Source organism: Gigantopelta aegis, chromosome 1 (assembly GCF_016097555.1).
Source record: "Gigantopelta aegis isolate Gae_Host chromosome 1, Gae_host_genome, whole genome shotgun sequence".
NCBI classification, from domain to species: domain Eukaryota; kingdom Metazoa; phylum Mollusca; class Gastropoda; order Neomphalida; family Peltospiridae; genus Gigantopelta; species Gigantopelta aegis.
In genome coordinates, this window is record NC_054699.1 from 47,245,300 (window position 1) to 47,270,684 (window position 25,385).

At 34.2% G+C, this 25,385-nt stretch overlaps 1 protein-coding gene across 1 annotated transcript in view; it reads left to right on the top strand.

Moving 5' to 3' along the window:
* Window positions 1-284: 284 nt before the first annotated feature.
* LOC121368434 (sodium-coupled monocarboxylate transporter 1-like) overlaps window positions 285-25,385 on the top strand; it is a 58,173-nt gene continuing 33,072 nt past the window's right edge. Inside the window, exons 1-3 of the mRNA XM_041493168.1 lie at window positions 285-886; window positions 2,399-2,467; window positions 13,485-13,536. Coding sequence (XP_041349102.1) covers window positions 542-886; window positions 2,399-2,467; window positions 13,485-13,536 — 466 coding nt within the window. The 5' untranslated portion in view covers window positions 285-541. The remainder of the gene's footprint in view (window positions 887-2,398; window positions 2,468-13,484; window positions 13,537-25,385) is intronic.

Genomic DNA, 25,385 nt, shown 5'->3' on the forward strand with positions numbered 1-25,385 from the left:
TATACGGGTTACGAATACGTATGCGGATTACGAATACATATACGTACCGTATGCAAATTACGGACAAACTGAATTTAATATCACTCTCGGATTGACTGTATCCCAAAAGTATGATCGAGCCACCTTGGTGGATCCATTCAGCTGAAAGGCGGGTTTTTTTTCGTTCCAATCAGTACACCACAACTGGAGAAAGGCCGTGGTATGTGTTTTCCTGTCTGTGGGAAAGTGCATATAAAAGATCCCTTGCTGTATTAGGGAAATGTTGCGAGTTTTCTCTAATGACTACGAGTCAGAATTACCAAATGTTTGACATCCAGTAACCGATGATTAATTAATCAATGTGTTCCAGTGATGTCGTTAAACAAAACAAACTTTTTTGTTCATAGGGTAAAGCGCGAAGAGACAAACAAACAAAAAAAGACAAACAAAAACAAAAAGAAGAAAGAAAAAAAGACAGCCAAAGAATCATAGCACGTGCCATCTTCTCATCTGACGTCATCTTTCCAACTACGTCATCAGTGCCGCCCGCACGACCATCGTCATGGCTGACGGGTCTCACTCGTTCCACATCGCCGATTACTCGATATTCGCCGTCACCATGGCGATCTCCATAGGAATCGGGATATACTTCGCGCTGTCGGGCGGCAAGCAGCGCTCCACATCGGAGTACCTGGTGGCGGGCCGCTCGCTCGGGTTTCTTCCCGCCGCCATATCGCTGATGGTGTCGTTCGAGTCGTCCATCATGATGCTGGGCATGCCGGCCGAGGCATACGTCTACGGCTTTCAGTACTGGATCGGATCGTTCGGCTTCTTCGTCGCACAGATGTTGGCCAACTTCATCATGGTGCCATTGCTGCACCCGCTTAAGATTACCAGTGCATACGAGGTAGGTTCTTTTAAAAAAAATAAAAATTATTAGTGCATGGTTACTATAAAATCGGAAACACGTCGCATAATGTTAAGCTGGATTCATACCTCACCGTCGACTCTTGTTGGCAAGTAGTTGACTCGCCCAGTCCTGCTTCTGTTGAAACCTAATCCTTTCGCGTGACGTCGGCAATCAAAATATGAATGGACTATATACCAAATGTTTGACATCCAGTAGCCGATGATTAATAAATCAATGTGCTGTAGTGGTGTCGTTAAGCAAAACAAATAAACTGTATTTCATATTTTTCCAGAATATAATAATTTGTATATTATCAAACCTGACAATTAACTACGGCATCGGCAATGCCGTGGATATTGCCGCGGCGTTTATAATTTTCCACGGCATTTGTATTTTCAAATTTCTGTCACTATTTTTGCACGTCATATTTTTGTTTTAACCGTGGCCATTTTCTTAAACCCTAGTTTGACACTCAATAGCCGATGTATTTTTCGTGCTTGGGTGTCGTTAAACTAATTCGTTCGTTAGTTCGTTCATTCATTCGTTCATTCATTCATTCATTCATTCATTCATTCATAGCCAGGATTGTATTTGCGAACTACGCAAGCTTTCACAACACGTACTTGCATGAAGCTGTGTTTTACAAGCACATTTCGACTTATTGTCTTCGAGGCTCAGTCAGTAGAACACGCGCCTTGATTGGGTTATAGGATCTAATCCACTCGGTAGTCTCATTCTCTTTCTGTTTCGTTCCAACAAGTGCTCTATGACTGAATATCAAAGGCTGTGGTACGTGTTGTCCTGTCTGCAGTGGCGTAGCGTGGCCGGAGCCACCGGGGCTGTTGCCCTGGACGCAAAATTCTGGACTGGTGGAAAGGACTCGTGGAGTGCTAGCAGTCCACTGGTTAGGGGGCGCAATACTAGCCTTGCCCCGGGCGCTGGCGACCCACGCTACACCACTGCCTGTCTGTGGAAGGGACTCGTGGAGTGCTAACAGTCCACTGGTTAGGGGGCGCAATACTAGCCTTGCCCCGGGCGCTGGCGACCCACGCTACGCCACTGCCTGTCTGTGGAACAGTACATATAAAAGATTCCTTATTGTAAACGGAAAAAAAGGAGCGAATTTCCACTGAATACATTTCATATTAACCAAATGTCTGACATCCAATAGCCTATGATTAATGAATCTAGTGGTGTCGTTAAACAAAAATGTATCTTTATTTTAACTATTCAGAAATAAGGATTATTTAAAAGTACGAATAATTATCATTAAAATATTATTTTCAAATTTGTAATTAATTTTACCTCTTTTTTTATTTTTTATAATGCTTATGTAAAATACATATATCATTACCTTTCTCAAAATATTTATGTAATACAAATTATATCGTTAAAAAGTTATTGTTATAATGTGTAATTAGTTTACTTTAGTGTGTAATGCTTATGTAAAACCACGTATGTCATCCAAAGGTTATTTTCAACTGTTTGATTCTGTTTGTCTCTGAACAGTATTTGGAGATGCGGTTCCAGTCTCGGGCTGTGCGACTGATGGGAACGTTTATTGGAATCGTGTCGTATGTAAGTAGTCAGCGACCTACATAGGCGTAGGGGCTCCCATTTCTGTAGGTGTGGGGGAGGTGGGGTGGGGTGGGGGGCAGGCTGGCTTTTGCACGAAGTAAACAAAAATGCCCAAATCTGAATAACAACGTATATTCATATTAGCATTACCACCAAACAGCTATACTGGGTTGCACACGAATCACTACTCATTTTTACATGCATTACAACTAATTTTGAGAGTGTGGAATGATGGAAATACATCGTATAAATGACTCAGATTAGCACATTTTACCCGAATATCTGTTTAATTTTTGCCCGAATTTGAGGTTTTGATCCAGCACTAGGGGTGAGTTGCACCCTTGCTCCTTCCCCTTGTCCCGTACACTTACGGCGACCTATAACTAACTCCATTATGTGAAAACTAGTGTCTTATAATAAATAGTACAAGTGATACCGTGTGTCTGAAAAACAACTAAATAAATAATGAAAAATTATATTTTAAAAAAAGAAAAGAAAATACGGGAGTCAATAAACCTCATCAAAACGTCTTTTTCCTGCGAAGATTAAAATGGCTCTCGACATTCGCCCTGAGCAGGATAAAGCTGATATATTAAAACAGTAACCTGTTATTTTATTTATATCGCAATCGTGTAACATTCGACAAATTAACCATTTTATTAAACAACTTTTAGTCTGGACAGTTATGTAATTTTTATATTATTTGTATTCCATAGAAACATAAATCAATTGTTGGCATTGTTTTCCTTTAAAATGTTGGTGGCCATCTTGAATTCAAGATGGCGGCTAAGCGAAATTCACATGGGTCACTATCTGAACTTGTTTGTAAGTTATATATTGCTCTACTTATCACTGTATGGTATTAAATTAAAGGTATTAGTCTAGCAAAATTACATATTGCTCTACTTATCACTGTATGGTATTAAATTAAAGGTATTAGTCTAGCAAAATTACATATTGCTCTACTTATCACTGTATGGTATTAAATTAAAGGTATTAGTCTAGCAAAATTATATATTGCTCTACTTATCACTGTATGGTATTAAATTAAAGGTATGAGTCTAGCAAAATTATATATTGCTCTTCTTATCACTGTATGGTATTAAATTAAAGGTATGAGTCCATCAAAATTATATATTGCTCTACTTATCACTGTATGGTATTAAATTAAAGGTATGAGTCTAGCAAAATTATATATTGCATAATAGCAGCTATAAAGACGTTATTATATTTATAGGTCCTTTTTTGATGGTTTTGTCCTGCCAATGCCTCAAAATAACCAGCCCCTGCACAAATACCACACAGGGGCCAGTATTTTAAACTCATTTAATTTCCCCGGGAATGTATATATTTAAAGTTTATTTATTTACATTAATTGTCTATAGTCCGTGTGCCAGATCGTAGAACCTTCCCACCCTAGGGAATTTATGTGAATATTTTTGGGGAGGTTTAATTCATACAGGAGTAAATTTTAGTTGTTTGCCATGTAGGAATTTCAGCTTTCTTGCTTTTTGTTATGGTTCAATAGGGCCAGGGTTATGAGCAATGAGAGTATGGTACATATTTGCCCATGTTGTAAAAATATATTTGGTAATATGAAGCAAATGAGGTAAGGATTGAAATGTAGTTGAATACTCTATCTTACGATATTACGGTAAATATGTAATTATGCAAAAATAACCAAACTTAAAAGCTTTAATTTTAATTGTTTGCCATACAGGAATTTCAGCTTTCTTGCGTTTGCTTATGGTTCAATAGAAGCCTTGTTATGAGCAATGCGAGTATGTTACATATTTGCCCATATGGCAAACATATATTTGGTAATGTGAAGCAAATGAGGTATGGATGGAAATGTATTTGAATACTCTATCTTATAATATTACAGTAAACATGTAATTATGCAGAAATTACCACACTTAAAAGCTTCCATTTTAAACATAATGATAGAAACCCTAAAGTAGATGAAACTAATGAAAGTTATGCAGATCAGAGAGCACACGACAAAGCCTTAGAGCATGATTGTGATTATGACCAAATTAACATGATCAGAGGAACATAGGTTGAACGAATGACAATGCTACGAGAACGATAGTGTCTGATTGTATACAATGTAACAAACATTTCCAAAGTTCTTAGTTATGTCAGTTTTTGTGTTAATTATGTTTAGTTAAGTGTACCGATTACAACAATGTCACTACTTCTTCTAAAGTGTTCGTTTTAGGCACATAATTTCACTTTGCCTATTTTTAGGAAATGTTTTACAAATTTATGAGATTTTTCGCTCCAAAGACATACAATGTATACAGAGCACTATAATGATGGATGTTTTAATAGCATTTATTGACACAAATATTACATAGATATTCTACATGTTCTACCATACAGGTATAAATCAACAACAAAGATTATAAATCACAAATGAACAGTCTTTCGTACTTTTCGTCGATGACACGATGAGTCATCACGTACTAACCCCCACAGATAGTCACCCATCATGTTGCAGTCCCAGTTCCCTTGATATTTTCTTTCCATAGTTGATATATCTTGGTGAAATCTTTCGCCGTGTTCTTCACTGATGTCACCCATATTTTCACTGAAGAAATTTAGATGAGAATGGAGAAAATGCAATTTTAAAGACATCCGGCATCCAAGCTTTATCAACGTTTCTGTTAACTGTTCGTAATTCCCACTTTGTTATTCCCAAGGATATTTTCAACCACTTCAATAAACGACCTTCAAGCGTTTCGTTCTTTTAATGTAATTTTTTCCTTCAAATTCTTGTGACTGAAGCATCTTGCAAACATCTGGTCCAGTGAAAATACAACCTTCGATTTTTGCTTTTGACAGATGTGGAAACATGTTGGAAATGTATTTGAAAGCTTCATCTTCTCTGTTCGGTGCTTTCACAAACTGTTTGACAAGCCCAAGTTTGATATGCAGTGGAGACATAATGACTTTCTCTGATTCTACCAAGGGCTGGTACTTCACATTCTGTGTGACTGGAATAAAGTGTTCTCTTTGAGGCCAGTGTGCTTTGCGGTAGTGTTGAGATGTAGCACGACTGTCCCACAGGCAAAGAAATCACGAATGTTTTCAATAGCCTCCTTGGAGTCCTCTTAAGAAGCTAACCATTTTGAAATCGCCACAGACCTACCATTTGTACCTGTTGTAGTCTATAGTTTCCAGAATAAATTTTAAATTTTCGTAGTTTTCCTTTATTTGCACAGAGTGCCCAATTGTTATCGATGGATACTGATTTTCATTGTGTCGAAGAACACATTTCAGACTTTGGGAGGAACTGTCTATGAAGAGACGCCAATCATTTGGTTCATAACCAATACCCAATTCTTGAAACAAGTTGTCAATGTCATTACAGAAAAATAAATCATCTTTCACCGAAAAATATTTTGAGAACCTTTCATTTCTTTTCCTAGCAGCTTTAGTTCGACAACTGTTGTCCAAAAGGTTCCACTCCATCAGTCTTGAGGTTAGAAGCTCTGCATTAGACTTCGTCAGTCCGAGATCTCGAATCAAATCATCCAGTTCCTGCTGGTTTGGAAAGTGTGGTTGCTTCGTTTGTTTGTCAGTATGACCAACGTAAAATTCTACTGATTCAGATTCAAAATTGTGACCTTCACTCTCCAAATCTTTAGCAAGTGGTCTCGCGACAGACAGTTCTTCAGAGTGTGGAACTGGAGCAATAGATGATGGAATATCTGGATATGTGATATCATGTCGATGTTTCGTTTTCTTGAATGTTGAAATATTCACCATACAGAAGTAGCAGCCATTCACATGGTTCTGTAGTTCTCTCCATATTTGGGATATGGCAAAGGGCATTGAGAGACGGTCACCTCGCATCCATCCCTCCAAATTCGATCAACATATGTCATAAACTACACGTGGAGCCCATGATTTGTCTTGATCCCCAATTTTCATGCCAAAGTATATAATTCATAAGCTTGTGCAAATTTCGTAGATACTTTGATTCTATGCTTTACCTGCCTTGGGCCAATACAGAATCCACAAACGTAACAAAACGAATCAGAAGAATGTAAGCAGCTTCACGATGAAGACATTGTGCACATGAAAAATACTAAGTTGACCTATGCACGTATAGGCCTATATACACACCATCTGGGAGGGTAGTACTAGAACATTCTAGAAAACACTAGAACATTCTAGACAACACTGGAACATTCTAGAAAGTACTGGAACATTCTAGAAAGAACTAAACATAGCAGCCATTGGAAGATTCTAGAAAGTACCAAAACATTCTGGAAAGCATCAGCTCCGAAAACGTACTGGAATATTCGGTGCTTGGAATTTCAAGAATTTGGAATATTTGTCTAAAACCTGACTTGTAGTACAAATTAACGCCAAATGTATGCTTAATCTAACAAAACTGAATGGATAATGCAACAATATCAACATAATAAAATTTGTGTTATATTGGATCCAAACACATTTCCCCGATTTCTACGACCCTCGGTACAAGACTAACAGGCTGAAAGACATATTGAACAAGTACTTCAATCAGAGGATAACATGTAGCGACAGAAGTGGCCTTGTACATTCTGATGAGGTGCCAACTGGACAGGTCGTGGAAACAGCAACTGAATCCACCTCTTCAGTAGAGAGACGACTGGCGGAAACTGCTGACATTTTGCACCGTTACATTATATATGCATGTAGAGATTCAAATGAAATGTCATCGCCATCCGTGTAACATGACAGAAATATCAGAAAAGAATGTATGCTACGTTGTTAAGTGCGGTCGATGAAATATTACAAAACCCACAACGTCTTGGGATGACTGTTCGACATTGAAATTGCCAGTATCCTAAATCCCTTTGGCCACTATGTGACCTATTCCATAGGATTGTAGTCCAAGAAAAGCACGACAAGTACTCTTCTGTTCCCATAGAGTACACTGTTTTAGAAACAAACGTGAAAAGAAAACTATCAATCTGTTGAATGCAAACCCCACACGTTGGATCCATATTTTGTCAGCTAGCATGTTGAACCACACTTGACACAACTGTTCCAGAGCCAGAATCAGTTGCTAAGCAAGCTTTTATTTTTAGGCTTTTCTTATTGTTCTGTAGCGCTACTGTATGTGCAACAGTTTGTTTCTAGCTGGGCTGGGTGGGTATCTGCCACAGGTTCTGCTATCACACAGTATCTGTCCACAGTCGACAACTCGCCCACAATTCAGCGTGTGTTGTGCATACCACAAAATTCTACTAGACCTCTTGATTAAGATTACACACTAGTAATATTTGACCTTGCTGTGGATAAGAAAACATCCAGATCAATGATGTTAATGTACAGCTTGACATATTCCACACAGTCTGCTCATATTTGTGAGCTTTCGGTAAACTACTGCGTATTAAATGGCATAGCCTCACTCTGGAAGCCTTGGAAAGACTTCTGTTTGATATTTTCAAATGAAAAAGAGACGTACAGACTCTAGACTTTAGAAGGTCAAAGATCAAAGTCCAGTAACGGAAAGATCTCTTTCTGAAGTGAGACAAGAAATTAGTGTGAGTGACCATGGTTTGTTTTGTATAACGACACCACTAGATCACATTGATTTATTAATCATCGGCTTTTGGAAGGAAGGAAGGAAATGTTTTATTTAACGACTCACTCAACACATTTTATTTATGGTTATATGGCGTCGGACATATGGTTAAGGACCATACAGATATTGAGGGAGGAAACCCACTGTCGCCACTTCATTGGCTACTCTTTTTGATTAGCAGCAAAGGATATTTTATATGCACCATCCCATAGACAGGATAGCACATACCACGACCTTTGTTACACCATTTGTGGAGCACTGGCTGGAGCGAGAAATAGCCCAATGGGCCCACTGACGGGGATCGATCCCAAACCGACCGCGCATCAAGCGAGACCTTTACCACTGGGCTACGTCTCGCCCCCTCGGCTATTGAATGTCAAACGTTTGGTAATTCTGACATATAGTCATCAGGACATTTTGTTTTTCTAATGTAGCAAGGGATGTTTTATATGCATTTTTCGCAGACAGGATATCACATATCACGGCCTTTGATATACCAGTCGTGGTGCACTGGCTGGAACGAGAAATAGTCAAATGGGCTGTTTAGTGACCAATGTCAACGTCTGCACAATATGTACTGTGAATACAAGGACGAAGTGATGAACTACGACTAACAGCACAGGTTTTTATATAAAATAATTGGACAGAACATAGTTGATGTTAGGATCCCTTCGAGCTACAAAAGAAAACAACTTTGATATATACCTGGCATGTGTCCAGTCTTGGTTCCTTTGCTGTTTAGTTTTGATCATCAGAATAATGCTCAATGCGTGTCTGTGTACTTTGTTTCACTCGTCAACCTCTAGCACAGTCAGCCAGGAGCAATTGACTGAGAAACTGTGGCATCGGTATATGTAGATCAGATATACCTGCATCGAGAAATCCAAAATGACTTGACAGTTGAAGAGATAATCACCATACAAATCCAGGGGAGGCATCAATGGATTCAATAGAAAGTATCGAGCATGCTATCGATGGTTCCCGACAAGACATACAAGTGGAAGTTACGTAGACGACACACTGGATATGGCAAATATGATGGGTTTTGAAGACATGATACACAAGATATATCAGCCATCAGAGATCAGACTTTGTCAGACCAAAGTTTTATCAATCCATAAGAAGTTGTCCTGAAAGAAGGTTCATTTTGTATTTCGTCTGAAGCAGTTGGAATAAAAGCTTTCACAACATTTGTTCAGACAGTACCAACTGGCAAATCCGTGCAGTTCCATGCACCCATCCCAATACGGGCATTAAAGACGTTTCGTTCCATTAGAAAAACGAAGACGTTGAAGTCACCAAATACGAAGGTTGACCAGGTAACAGTATAACGCAATATCTTTGGAACATTGCTTGTTTTCTCTGAAGACAACAACCTGAGTCGTCTACAGAAGATACTATCTTATCAACTAGGTTCTGTCCAATGAACATTACCTACATCAGATGGACTGCCTATGACAACAGACGAGGCCAAACTCATGGATCACATTGAAGGCGACACAGTATGAAATTTTCACCACCTCGGGTGCACTTTTTCTATCTCACATGACCGCATATGATGGAGTCTTATATGGAACAGTGTCATTAATGATATAGTAAAAAAGACTGTAAATAAACTTTAGGAAGCTAGACATGACAGTAGTTATCATTTTAAAACTATCCATAACTTGTGCATTGAAAATAGTCTTCTATAGGCAACTTATTTATATTACATGTATACCTGGTAACATTATGTTGGTGTTCATCCAGAATTGCCAGCAATGTGTGAGAATGACATCCACTAAGGATTTAACAATTTCATTTCTAACCAAAATGTTCCTACCTATTTATAAATCTTATTTAATTTCTTTTGTAACTTTATAACTGTTAATACAATGTAATGAACACAGAATGTATGATAATTTAAAATGTATAAGAATAAGAGGTAGGGTAACACAATCCATCGATATACGGTAATTATGGCAATTAATGTTATCCTCTGCAGCTCGATATATATATATATATATATATATATATATATATATATATATATATATATATATATATGTTACAGTCAATGTGTAAAACCAGGCAATCTGTAGAATGCCTGCAAATTTCAGGCAATCTGTAAAGTAACTGATTCACTCAGGCAATCTGTATATTGCCTAAATATTTCAGGCAATATACACATTGCCTGACTTTTCAAGGTAATTTCTAGACACATTGCCTGAAATGAAATATCCACCATTCATTGACAGCAATTGTTATAAAGGTAAACACGACTAGTGACAAAATGCAATATTATTTAATTCGCTACAGATTTGAGATAATAAAGACATTAAAACAAGTAAAAATCTAAACCAAACACATAATTGATAATTAATCACAAGATGCACATCATTAAAACAATTAGAATATTTTTGCTACAGATTTCAGATAAATACATTAAAACATACATCACATACATCATTAAAACAATTTGAATATTTTTGCTACGGGTTTTGAGATAAATACATTAAAACATACATGAATATTTTTGCTACAGATTTGAGATAAATACATTAAAACATACATAGATACAAATCATTAAAACAATTTGAATATTTTTGCTACGGATTTGAGATAAATGCATTAAAACATACATCACATACATCATTAAAACATTTACAAACTAGCACTTCTACACATTTATTTATTTAGACAGGTCAGACTGGAGTGGCATCTGCTATTGCACTTTACACCTGCCTTGTAGCACTTGCAGCGGTTTGATGAGCGTCGTTTGCCACTAATAGCACAATTACATTTTGCGTAGCCCTGACCTCCACCCAATGACTCATCTTTCATTGCATGTCTGAGTCCCACATCATTGTCGGTACACATGTCACTTAAAGTATATAACTTTTGGTTACATAAATCAAACTGGTTCCTGCTGTATCATCCTTTAAGTAGTCCTGCGTGAACTGCAGTACAAGTAATTTTGATCTCGATCAACAATCACACCCATGATGTTACGAGGATCGTCTTTACCACGGTCTACCAAAGGGATAGGAATGGTCACGTTGTCTCCTGGGTTCAAAGTATAGAATTAATAGATTAAGACAGGTTAACATCAAAAGTTATCATGAATGCATGTTCAACGTGCTTCTAATCCACTGAAAAAAACAATCTATTTTAAGGTAATCAACCGTTACGATTATTCTTTCAAAGTATAGAATTAACAGATTAAGACAGTGTGAGATTAAAAGCAATATTTTGAATCTTAATTACTTTGATGTCAAGCTTTTCGTCAGTGTTTTGTTTTTGGAGAATGTCTTTGTGGAGATTTTTATATTTTTATATTTTTATATTTGAAATAAATTACATAATTTTAACTAATATTGCATTTTGTCACTAGGTGTGTTTACCTTTACAACAATTGCTTTCAATGAATGGTGGATCTTTCATTTCAGGCAATGTGTCTAGAAATTACCTTGAAAAGTCAGGCAATCTGTATATTGCCTGAAATATTTAGGCAATATACAGATTGCCTGAGTGAATCAGTTACTTATCAGGCATTCTACAGATTGCCTGGTTTTACACATTGACTGTAACATATATATATATATATATATATATATATATATATATATATATATATATATATATATATATATATATATATATGGTATGTATGGCAATTAAAGTTATCCTCTGCAGGCACAACTAATATAGGCACAACTAATAAACGTGACAAATAAAAGTGAAATATGTGTGCTAATAAACATGTACATGCGGTTTATGGATCACAAATTGAACAAAACTGCATCACAATGTGTGTATTTTTATCCCCCAAAACGTCGTATCACAATGAAAGTCATCTTTATACACATGATTTCGCTATACATATGTATATGGTATTCACTGCTTCAATCAGGTTAATATGGTATCAGTGACAGGTAGTGGAATATTTAAATCACACAAGTTTAGATATGACCCCAGGGTGGTATTATAATGGTCGCCATCTTAAATTCAAGATGGCCACCAATATTACGATGGGGAAAAAACCAACAATGGATTTATTCATGGTAGGTATGCAAAAAACCTAATAATACAGTTTACAAAATGTAGGATAAACGAAGAAGAGCAAATTACGTAAAGTCCAGACTATTTACCATTTCCTAGGGTAGTAGGCTCACACGTATTGAATGCCTTTTCGCCTACTATATCTATACACCATACCAAAATAGTTCTTAAATAACAACAAAGTATTTCTTACTTTAAAAAGTTTTTAAAACATCAAAACCATCAATTGGAAATAAAACAATAAGGCCAAAAATACGTGTTGTTATGGTTACCCGATCAACACTATTTTTTCATCCATTTTCGCCGACCCTAAACTTCCCCATCGCCGTCCCACCCTACCTACTGATCTTCAAAACAGTGAGAGAACGAACCGTTTGTTTGAAATGTTATTTCATTGCTCTTTGCCAGGATCAATTTGACAGATTTTATGAATAAAAAATTATTTTTGAAAAATGTCACCAGAACCACACATATATTTGTTGTGCCTTTAACTAACATTTAAGAATACGCCATTCCTTTGCTGATCATAACCGTCCCAAAAAGCTATATGTTTAGTCAGTGACCGAAAATACAGAACGTTGTCTACTCATATTATCTTGCCACTGTATATACCCGTACCCTGTTGAGTCGCGGTATCTATTAAGTCGCGCCATTTGGGATTTTCTCATTGTTTAAAGTAATACGCCACCTATGGTTTGTTTGAATAAATATTACAAGAATATTTAGATAATAAAATTAAAATGGAAATAACCAAAGCTATTTAGAAACAAAAACGCCGTTTTTCCATCCTTGTTTTGCAAGCACTATTTGAAACATCATACAGCAATCTGCTGACTACTAAATGACTAAAATAATAATTTCAGCTATATACGTAGTTCTTATGACGTTTTGTGCATCTAAACTTGAAAATAGTAAATAACGCGGCTCAATAGAGTTACGTGTTTTTCGTTCAATGAGCAGGGGTAGACCGATTGTAAGCACGTGTACACTTTTTTCTGTATTGTTGGTTCAAGTAACAGTTAAATGTTAATTATAATAAAACTACAAATCAGTTTTAAAATATACTAATACCGTTATTAAGTACCGCGACCGACCTCGGTGGTGTCGTGATTAAGCCATGAGACATAAGGCTGGTAGGTACTGGGTTCGCAGCCCGGTACCTGCTCCCACCCAGAGGGAGTTTTGACTTGACGACTCATTGAGTACGTGTAAATATATTTAAATATCACTCACCTCCAACACGTTTGAAGAGAAAAAATGGCGCTTATAAACTAATTTTGTTTTTATATTTATTTTATTATTATATTATTATTATTATTATTATTTCTTATTATGTGGGTTATCTTCCATTGTTGGTGTCATGTTATTTCTTACACGTACATCATACAGATATTTTATATGGGTATTGTACTGTTTGGACCAGCCATTGCTTTACAAGCGGGTGAGTAGCCATTTCTAACGGAACCACCGTGAGTTACCTGCAATTGTTGAGATGTTGTGACTAAAACAGACTTTGTAACGACTAATTATTTTATTTTGTATTATTATATATTTTGTTTTATCCCACTGCCCCCTTTCGTTTTTCTCCTTTGAATTCCATCTCATTTCTTCCCGATCTGGCCGCTCCTCCTATCTTTCAGCTTCTTTCGCTGTCCACCTAATATCTCATTCCTTGACACGTGCGTTTGGGTCCTGGTTGGAGGTTGGAGGTGTATGATTAGTACCAGTCGATGGAACACCCATGTGCCAGGAGGGTTCAGTGGTTACTTGTCGCATCGTTAAGAGGCACTTGTAAGCACCTACTATATTTCCCTACTACCGGTGGTCGTTAGTTAGTCACTTGATCGACTGTAATTATATATGCAATATTTGTTTTGCCTATTATGACAGTGTCTGTATATTGAACGCGTTCCTTATTGACCCAGTGTTGTAGCAGATCAAAATTCATTTTATTTCCTAATATATATTTGTCTTATCACCATGTTGGTGTACAATACACGGTTATATAAATGTGTATTTTCCCCACGCTCTCTCTATGTGTCATATATTGAAAACTGCCGCCAGTTCAGTCAGCAAATGATTCGCTAACGTTACTGAACTATTTGATTGGTTCCCGAAGTAGTAATTCGTTTTACTGTTGCGTAACAAAAAAGAAGCCAAGCGACGTTAGGCTATGAAACTGATATCATCCCACGTGACTGTAACTAACATCGACTGTGAAGGATTACAATCGTTTATAAATATAAGTGTGTGAATACTAAATAAATTGTAACATGTGCAAGTGTCACACGAAGTTTATGGAACTCGTTTGCGGGTTGTTTTATACTCCTCGCTCTCGCTCGTGAAATAGAATAATTTGAAACTCGTTTCATATATTTCGTATGGCAGTCCCGCTCATGCAAAAATCTATAATATATGAGCGGGAGTGTCATTCATATAATATGTACGTACGAAACTATTATTATTAATCCAGTTTAGACTACTAGTACTTACACATATTATGACTGAGAAACACACTGAATATACAGGCACTGGTATTCTGAACACGATTATATATTTAGGTCATTTTAGTCGTTAAAAGAGTGTTTTAGTAGCAAACATCTTGTAATGCAGGAAACTCACGATATGCCTATAATACACGACCTACTAATACCACATTGCATTGTATTAGATGCATGAGTTAAATACGCAATACCCTACTTGCTAATACCACATTGCATTGTATTAGATGCATGAGTTAAATACGCAATACCCTACTTGCTAATACCACATTGCATTGTATTAGATGCATGAGTTAAATATGCAATACCCTACTTGCTAATACCACATAGCATTGTATTAGATGCATGAGTTAAATATGCAATACCCTACTTGCTAATACCACATAGCATTGTATTAGCCTGCATGAGTTAAATACGCAATACCCTACTTGCTGATACCACATTGCATTATATTAGCCTGCATGAGTTAAATACGCAATATCCTAGTTGCTGATACCACATTGCATTATATTAGCCTGCATGAATTAAAAGTGCAATATCGCAGTTGCTAATATCACATAGCATTATATTAGCCTGCATGAATTAAAAGTGCAATATCGCAGTTGCTAATATCATATAGCATTATATTAGCCCGCATGAGTTAAATATGCAATACCCCAGTGGCTAATACCACATTGCATTGTATTAGCCTGCATGAGTTAAATATGCAATACCCCAGTGGCTAATACCACATTGCATTGTATTAGCCTGCATGAGTTAAATATGCAATACCCTAGTTGCTAATGCTACATTGAATTATATTAGCCTGCATGACTTAAATATGCAATATCCCAGATGCTAATATCACATTGCATTATATTAGCCTATATGCGTTAAACACGCAATACACCAGTTGCTAATACCACACTGCATTATATTAGCCTATATGCGTTAAATATGCAATACACCAGTTGCTAATACCACACTGCATTATATTAGCCTATATGCGTTAAACACGCAATACACCAGTTGCTAATACCACACTGCATTATATTAGCCTATATGCGTTAAACACGCAATACACCAGTTGCTAATACCACACTGCATTATATTAGCCTATATGCGTTAAATATGCAATACACCAGTTGCTAATACCACACTGCATTATATTAGCCTATATGCGTTAAACACGCAATACACCAGTTGCTAATACCACACTGCATTATATTAGCCTATATGCGTTAAACACGCAATACACCAGTTGCTAATACCACACTGCATTATATTAGCCTATATGCGTTAAATATGCAATACACCAGTTGCTAATACCACACTGCATTATATTAGCCTATATGCGTTAAATATGCAATACACCAGTTGCTAATATATCACATTACATTATATTAGCCCGCGTGGGTTAAAGGTTCAAACCCCAGTTGTTTGCATGAGTTCAGTATGCAATACCCCATGATGTTAACACCCCCAGTTGCTGTCACTGGTGTAGGGTAACCAGGATGTTAACACCTCCAGTTGCTGTCACTGGCGTAGGTTAACCAGGATGTTAACACCCCCAGTTGCTGTCACTGGCGTAGCGTAACCAGGATGTTAACACCCCCAGTTGCTGTCACTGGCGTAGGGTAACCAGGATGTTAACACCCCCAGTTGCTGTCACTGGCGTAGGGTAACCAGGATGTTAACACCCCCAGTTGCTGTCACTGGCGTAGGGTAACCAGGATGTTATGGAGAGAACACATATTGTCTGTGAGTCGTGTTATGGAGCGATACGAAAATATAAAAGGTGTGTGTGGGTGGGTGGGAGAGGTGTGCGTAGAGGGAGGGGACTGGTACCCAAGCTTACCTCGGCTACGCCAGTGGCTGCTACTGACCATTAATGTTTATTGTAAGGCGCTTTCACATGCACACGGCGTGCGGGATGCGGCAGGGGTGAAATCAAGGGACATTTATATTGCCACAGCTGACAGGCTTTTCGTATGCATGCACTCGATTTCGTACATCCGTCCCTTTCCGGCGTGCTCAATGCATATAAAACATATTTGAAAACTTCAAGAAAGAAAAAAGTAAGTCAGGTCATGTCATAGGTTTTTAACGTGCACATTCAGAACAAACTGTTGTAGTACACGCCTGCCATGGGCGCAGGCGTCGAGCAATTAGGATGTTTGTCATTAAACTGTGAGACAAAATCCGCTACTGCGTCGCAGGATCGAACCACCTCGGTGGATCCATTCACTTGATTGGTTGGAGGTTTTTTTCCCGTTCCAACCAATGCACGGCCACAAGTGGTCACAGGACGTGGTACGTGCTTTTCTGTCTTTGGGAAACTGCATATAAAAGATGCCTTGCTGCTATTGGAAAAATGTAGCGGGTTTCCTCTTATGACTACGTATCAGAATTACCAAATGTTTGAAATCCAATAGCCGATGATTAATTAAGCAATGTGTTCTAGTGGTGTCGTTAAACAAAACAAACTTTACATCCATTACATGATCCCTTTTGGAAAACGCACCGCATGATAAAACACATGACGCACGCCGCATGATAAAATACATGACGCACGCCACATAATAAAACACATGACGCACGCCACATAATAAAACAAAACACATGACGCACACCGCATAATAAAATACATGACGCACGCCGGTTAATAAACACATGACGCACGCCACATAATAAAACACATGACGCACGCTGCATGATAAAACACATGACGCACGCCACATAATAAAACACGACGCACGCCACATAATAAAACACGACGCACGCCACATAATAAAACAAAACACATGACGCACGCCGCATAATAAAACACATGACGCACGCCACATAATAAAACATGACATACGCCGCATGATAAAACACATGACGTACGCCGCATGATAAAACGCATGACGCACGTATGCTAACACCCATTGCAAATCGGGTGAATGTGAATTTTAATGACTGCATTCAATATTATTCGTGATATTTTAAGAGGTAAGAAACCAACGCATACCGCACGCCGAAAACCGTGCTCGTGTGAAAGCATCCTTAGTCAGTACCACATTAATGTGTATCTCCATTCCATCTATATCTTATAACCTTATTAATACTGCTTCAACCTATATTGTAAATCTTATTAATACTGCTTCAACCTATATTGTAAATCTTATTAATACTGCTTCAACCTATATTGTAAACCTTATTAATACTGCTCCAACCTATATTGTAAACCTTATTAATACTGCTCCAACCTATATTGTAAACCTTATTAATACTGCTCCAACCTATATTGTAAAACTTATTAATACTGCTCCAACCTATATTGTAAACCTTATTAATACTGCTCCAACCTATATTGTAAATCTTATTAATACTGTTTCAACCTATATTGTAAACCTTATTAATACTGCTCCAACCTATATCGTAAATCGTATTAATACTGCTTCATCCTATATTGTAAATCTTATTATGCTGCTCCAGCCGTATTCAAATTTCGTGACCTGAGAATTACAACATTCTACTCCAAAAATGGGTTATTTGCTTATGTAATTAAAAAAAGATATATATATATACATGTATATATATATATATATATATATATATATATATATATATATATATATATATATATATATATATATATATATATATATATATATATATATATATATATATACAGATACAGATACAGATACAGACACAGACACAGACATATATATATATATATATATATATATTTAAAATAATAAATAATTCATATTCTCTACACAATAAATAGTCATAGAACAAGATATACGCATTAGGCGAACAGTTATGGTTTAATAAGGTCATAATAGCATAGGTGCTGCGGAACGTACATGTAGATCTAGAATCGATCCCCGTTAGTGGATCCACCGGGCTATTTCTCGTTCCAGCCAGTGCACAGGGTTTCTAGATTATGGTAGCCCCACTCCCATGGCTAGTGATATTCAGTGTTGGACTAGTAAATAGCTACTATTGCCATGCCCGATGGCTAGTGAAATTGTTTGATCAAATGTCGCAGTTACATGTAGGTCTTATTTTGTAAATATGAATATCCTGCAATGTAGCGGGTTTCCTCTCTAAGACTATAGGTTATAATTACCATACTGGTTCACACTATACATATTAAACGTAATACTGGTTCACACTATACATATTAAACGTAATACTGGTTCACACTATACATATTAAACGTAATACTGGTTCTGACTATACATATTAAACGTAATACTGGTTCTGACTATACATATTAAACGTAATACTGGTTCACACTATACATATTAAACGTAATACTGGTTCTGACTATACATATTAAACGTAATACTGGTTCTGACTATACATATTAAACGTAATACTGGTTCACACTATACATATTAAACGTAATACTGGTTCACACTATACATATTAAACGTAATACTGGTTCACACTATACATATTAAACGTAATACTGGTTCTGACTATACATATTAAACGTAATACTGGTTCACACTATACATATTAAACGTAATACTGGTTCTGACTATACATATTAAACGTAATACTGGTTCACACTATACATATTAAACGTAATAGTGGTTCACACTATACATATTAAACGTAATACTGGTTCTGACTATACATATTAAACGTAATACTGGTTCACACTCTACATATTAAACGTAATACTGGTTCACACTATACATATTAAACGTAATACTGGTTCTGACTATACATATTAAACGTAATACTGGTTCACACTCTACATATTAAACGTAATACTGGTTCACACTATACATATTAAACGTAATACTGGTTCACACTATACATATTAAACGTAATACTGGTTCACACTATACATATTAAACGTAATACTGGTTCACACTATACATATTAAACGTAATACTGGTTCAGACTATACATATTAAACGTAATACTGGTTCACACTCTACATATTAAACGTAATACTGGTTCTGACTATACATATTAAACTTAAAACTGAATGAAGACTACATTTATATCTTAATACTGATTCAATCTATCTATGTTATTGTCATCACTGGTAACGACAATATACTCGTTTATTGATACAGATTCAGACTATATCTGTTCATATTGCATGATAATCATAACACTGATGCAGACTATGTATGCTAATTTTAACACTGGTTCAAACTATGTATGTTAATATTAATACTGGTTCAGACTATGTATGTTAATTTTAATTCTGGTTCAGACTATGTATGTTAACATTAATACTGGTTCAGACTATGTATGTTAATTTTAATTCTGGTTCAGACTATGTATGTTAATTTAATTCTGGTTCAGACTATGTATGTTAATATTAATACTGGTTCAGACTGCATATGTTAATTTTAATTCTGGTTCAGACTATGTATGTTAATTTTAATTCTGGTTCAGACTATGTATGTTAATATTAATGCTAATTCAGACTATGTATGACAACATTAATACTGATTAAAAGTATATATGTTAATGTTAACATTGATGCAGATAATATACTAGTGCGTTGATTGTGGTTTAGACTACGGCTGTTAATATTAATACTATTTCAGACTTTGGCTGTTATTCTTCAAACAGAATCATGACATTGATTTGTTAATGTATAATACTGATTCAGACTATATGTTAATCTTAATACTGGTTCGGGCTAATCAGTAAATTAAACTGAAGGTAAACATACAATTATACCTGAAATATTTTAAATCTTATTACATAATTTTACGTCTTTAATGTTAATTTGTGAAACTTTATTTTTTTATATCTAAGTATACACGTTTATAAAAATTTAAATGCACTAAATATTTATATTTATATATTATAATATCAAAAATTGTAAAGTACATAGTAGTAACTGAAATATTCTGAATAATTATATTTTACAATATACCTTTACTCTGTTACATCACGGAATGCATCTATATTGTTAATACACATATCTTTATAATGTAATATCATGTATTTATACTGTTAATACACCTATCTCTATAATGTAATATCATGTATTTATATTGTTAATACACATATCTCTATAATGTAATATCATGTATTTATATTGTTAATACACATATCTCTATAATGTAATATCATGTATCTATTTTGTTAATACACTTATCTCTATAATGTAATATCATGTATCTGTATTGTTAATACACACATCTCTATAATGTAACACAATGTATCTGTATTGTTAATACACATATCACTATAATGTAATACCATATATCTATATTGTTAATACGCACATCTCTATAATGTAATATCATGTATCTATATTGTTAATACACAAAACTCTACAATGTAACACCAAGTATCTATATTGTTAATACACACATCTCTATAATGTAATATCATGTATCTATATTGTTAATACACCTATCTCTATAATGTAACACCATGTATCTATATTGATAATACACATAACTCTATAATGTAATATCATGTATCTATATTGTTAATACACATATCTCTATAATGTAACACCATGTATCTATATTGATAATACACATAACTCTATAATGTAATATCATGTATCTATATTGTTAATACACATATCTCTATAATGTAATATCGTGTATCTGTATTGTTAATACACACATCTCTATAATGTAACGCCATGTATCTATATTGTCAATACACATATCTCTATAATGTAATATCATGTATCTGTATTGTTAATACAAATATCTCTATAATGTAATATCATGTATCTGTATTGTTAACACACACACCTCTATAATGTAACACCGTGTATCTATACTGTTAATACACATAACTATATAATGTAACACCATGTATCTATACTGTTAATACACACATCTATATAATGTAACACCAGGTATTTGTATTGTTAATACACACATCTCTATAATGTCATAAAATGTATCTATATTGTCAATACACATATCTCTATAATGTAACATCACGTATCTATATTGTCAGTACACACATCTCTATAATGTAACACCATGTATCTATATTGTTAACACACATATCACTATAATATAACACCACGTATCTATATTGTTAATGTACATATCTCTATAATGTAATATCATGCATCTATATTGTTAATACACACATCTATATAATGTAATATGTATCTGTATTGTTAATACACATAACTCTATAATGTAATATCATATCTATATTGTTAATACACATCACTCTATAATGTAATATCATGTATCCATATTGTTAATACACACATCTCTATAATGTAATATCATGTATCTATATTGTTAATACGCATATCACTATAATGTAACACCATGTATCTATATTTTTAATACACATATCTCTATAATGTAATATCATGTATCTATATTGTTAATACACACATCTCTATAATGTAATATCATGTATCTATATCGTTAATACACATAACTCTATAATGTAATATCATATCTATATTTTCAGTACACACATCTCTATAATGTAATATCATGTATCTATATTGTTAATACGCATATTTCTATAATGTAACACCATGTATCTATATTGTTAATACACATAACTCTATAATGTAACGCCATGTATCTATATTGTTAATGCACACATCTCTATAATGTAACACCATGTATCTATATTGTTAATACACATATCTCTATAATGTAACACCATGTATCTATATTGTTAATACACATAACTCTATAATGTAACACAATGTATCTATATTGTTAATACACACATCTCTATAATGTAATATCATGTATCTGTATTGTTAATACACACATCTCTATAATGTAACACCATGTATCTATATTGTCAATACACATATCTCTATAATGTAACACCATGTATCTATATTGTTTATACACATAACTCTATAATGTAACACCATGTATCTATATTGTTAATACACACATCTCTATAATGTAATATCATGTATCTGTATTGTTAATACACATATCTCTATAATGTAATATCATGTATCTATATTGTTAATACGCATATTTCTATAATGTAACACCATGTGTCTATATTGTTAATACACATAACTCTATAATGTTACACCATGTATTTATATTGTTAATACACACATCTCTATAATGTAAAACCATGTATCTATATTGTTAATACACATATCTCTATAATGTAACACCATGCATCTATATTGTTAATACACATAACTCTATAATGTAACACAATGTATCTATATTGTTAATACACACATCTCTATAATGTAATATCATGTATCTATATTGTTAATACACACATCTCTATAATGTAACACCATGTATCTATATTGTCAATACACATATCTCTATAATGTAACACCATGTATCTATATTGTCAATGCACACCTCGCTATAATGTAACACCATGTATCTATATTGTTAATACACACATCTCTATAATGTAATATCATGTATCTGTATTGTTAATACACATATCTCTATAACGTAAAATCACATATCTATATTTTCAGTACACACATCTCTATAATGTAATATCATGTATCTATATTGTTAATACACATATCTCTATAATGTAATATCATGTATCTATATTGTTAATACACATATCTCTATAATGTAATATTATGTATCTGTATTGTTAATACACACATCTCTATAATGTAACACCATGTATCTATATTGTTAATACACATATCTCTATAATGTAAAACCATGTATCTCTATTGTTAATACACATAACTCTATGATTTAACACCATGGATCTATATTGCTAATACACATAACTCTGTAATGTAACACCATGTATCTCTATTGTTAATACACACATCTCTATAACGTAATATCATGTATCTGTATTGTTAATACACATACCTCTATAACGTAACAGCATGTATCTATATTGCTAATACACATAACTCTGTAATGTAACACCATGTATCTCTATTGTTAATACACATAACTCTATAATGTAATATCATGTATTTATACTGTTAATACACATCTCTATAATGTAATATCATGTATTTATATTGTTAGTACACATATCTCTATAATGTAATTTCATGTATCTATTTTGTTAATACACTTATCTCTATAATGTAATATCATGTATCTGTATTGTTAATACACACATCTCTATAATGTAGCACAATATATCTGTATTGTTAATACACATATCACTATAACGTAATACCATGTATCTATATTGTTAATACACATAACTCTATAATGTAACACCAAGTATCTATATTGTTAATACACACATCTCTATAATGTAATGTCATGTATCTGTATTGTTAATACACATATCTCTATAACGTAAGATCACATATCTATATTTTTAGTACACACATCTCTATAATGTAATATCATGTATCTATATTGTTAATACGCATATTTCTATAATGTAACACCATGTGTCTATATTGTTAATACACATAACTCTATAATGTAACACCATGTATTTATATTGTTAATACACACATCTCTATAATGTAACACCATGTATCTATATTGCTAATACACACATCTCTATAATGTAACACCATGTATCTATATTGTCAATACACATATCTCTATAATGTAACACCATGTATCTATATTGTTTATACACATAACTCTATAATGTAACACCATGTATCTATATTGTTAATACACACATCTCTATAATGTAACACCATGTATCTATATTGTCAATGCACACCTCGCTATAATGTAACACAATGTATCTATATTGTTAATACACACATCTCTGTAATGTAATATCATGTATCTGTATTGTTAATACACATCTCTCTATAACGTGAAATCACATATCTATATTTTCAGTAGACACATCTCTATAATGTAATATCATGTATCTATATTGTTAATACACATATCTCTATAATGTAATATCATGTATCTATATTGTTAATACACATATCTCTATAATGTAATATTATGTATTTGTATTGTTAATACACACATCTCTATAATGTAACACCATGTATCTATATTGTTACTACACATATCTCTATAATGTAAAACCATATATCTATATTGTTAATACACATATCTGTATAATGTAATATCATGTATCTATATTGTTAATACACATATCTCTATAATGTAATATTATGTATCTGTATTGTTAATACAGACATCTCTATAATGTAACACCATGTATCTATATTGTTAATACACATATCTCTATAATGTAACACCATGGATCTATATTGCTAATACACATAACTCTATAATGTAACCATGTATCTCTATTGTTAATACACATAACTCTATAATTTAACACCATGGATCTATATTGCTAATATACATAACTCTGTAATGTAACACCATGTATCTCTATTGTTAATACACATAACTCTATAATGTAACACCAGGTATCTATATTGTTAATACACATATCTCTATAATCTAACATCATGTATCTCTATTGTTAATACACATAACTCTATACTGTAACACCATGTACTGTATTTGTATTTGCATTGATATATGTACCAAGCAATGTATTCGTATTATTCGAATCCTCCTATAAACCATCTTGTCAAAACTAGAATATATATGCTCCTCTTACGCCGTTGCATAAATGTGTGAGTGTAATAAAGTTCTGTTCTGTTCTGTTAAGCTTAATTCTGATTAGATGTAGTCTGAATCCGTTTTAAGATTAGCGTAGAGTCTCAATCAGTATTTTACATTAACTGACCAACAGCGTGATTCAGTATAAACTGTGTTGAAACTACTTCAATAATATATGTGCATACTTCATTTTTTTTTTATCAAACCAGTTTTATCAGGATAGTTCTAAGAAATGGGAAATACCTAAACAGGTGGCTAATATGAATGAAAATAATGCGCACTTTGTAAAA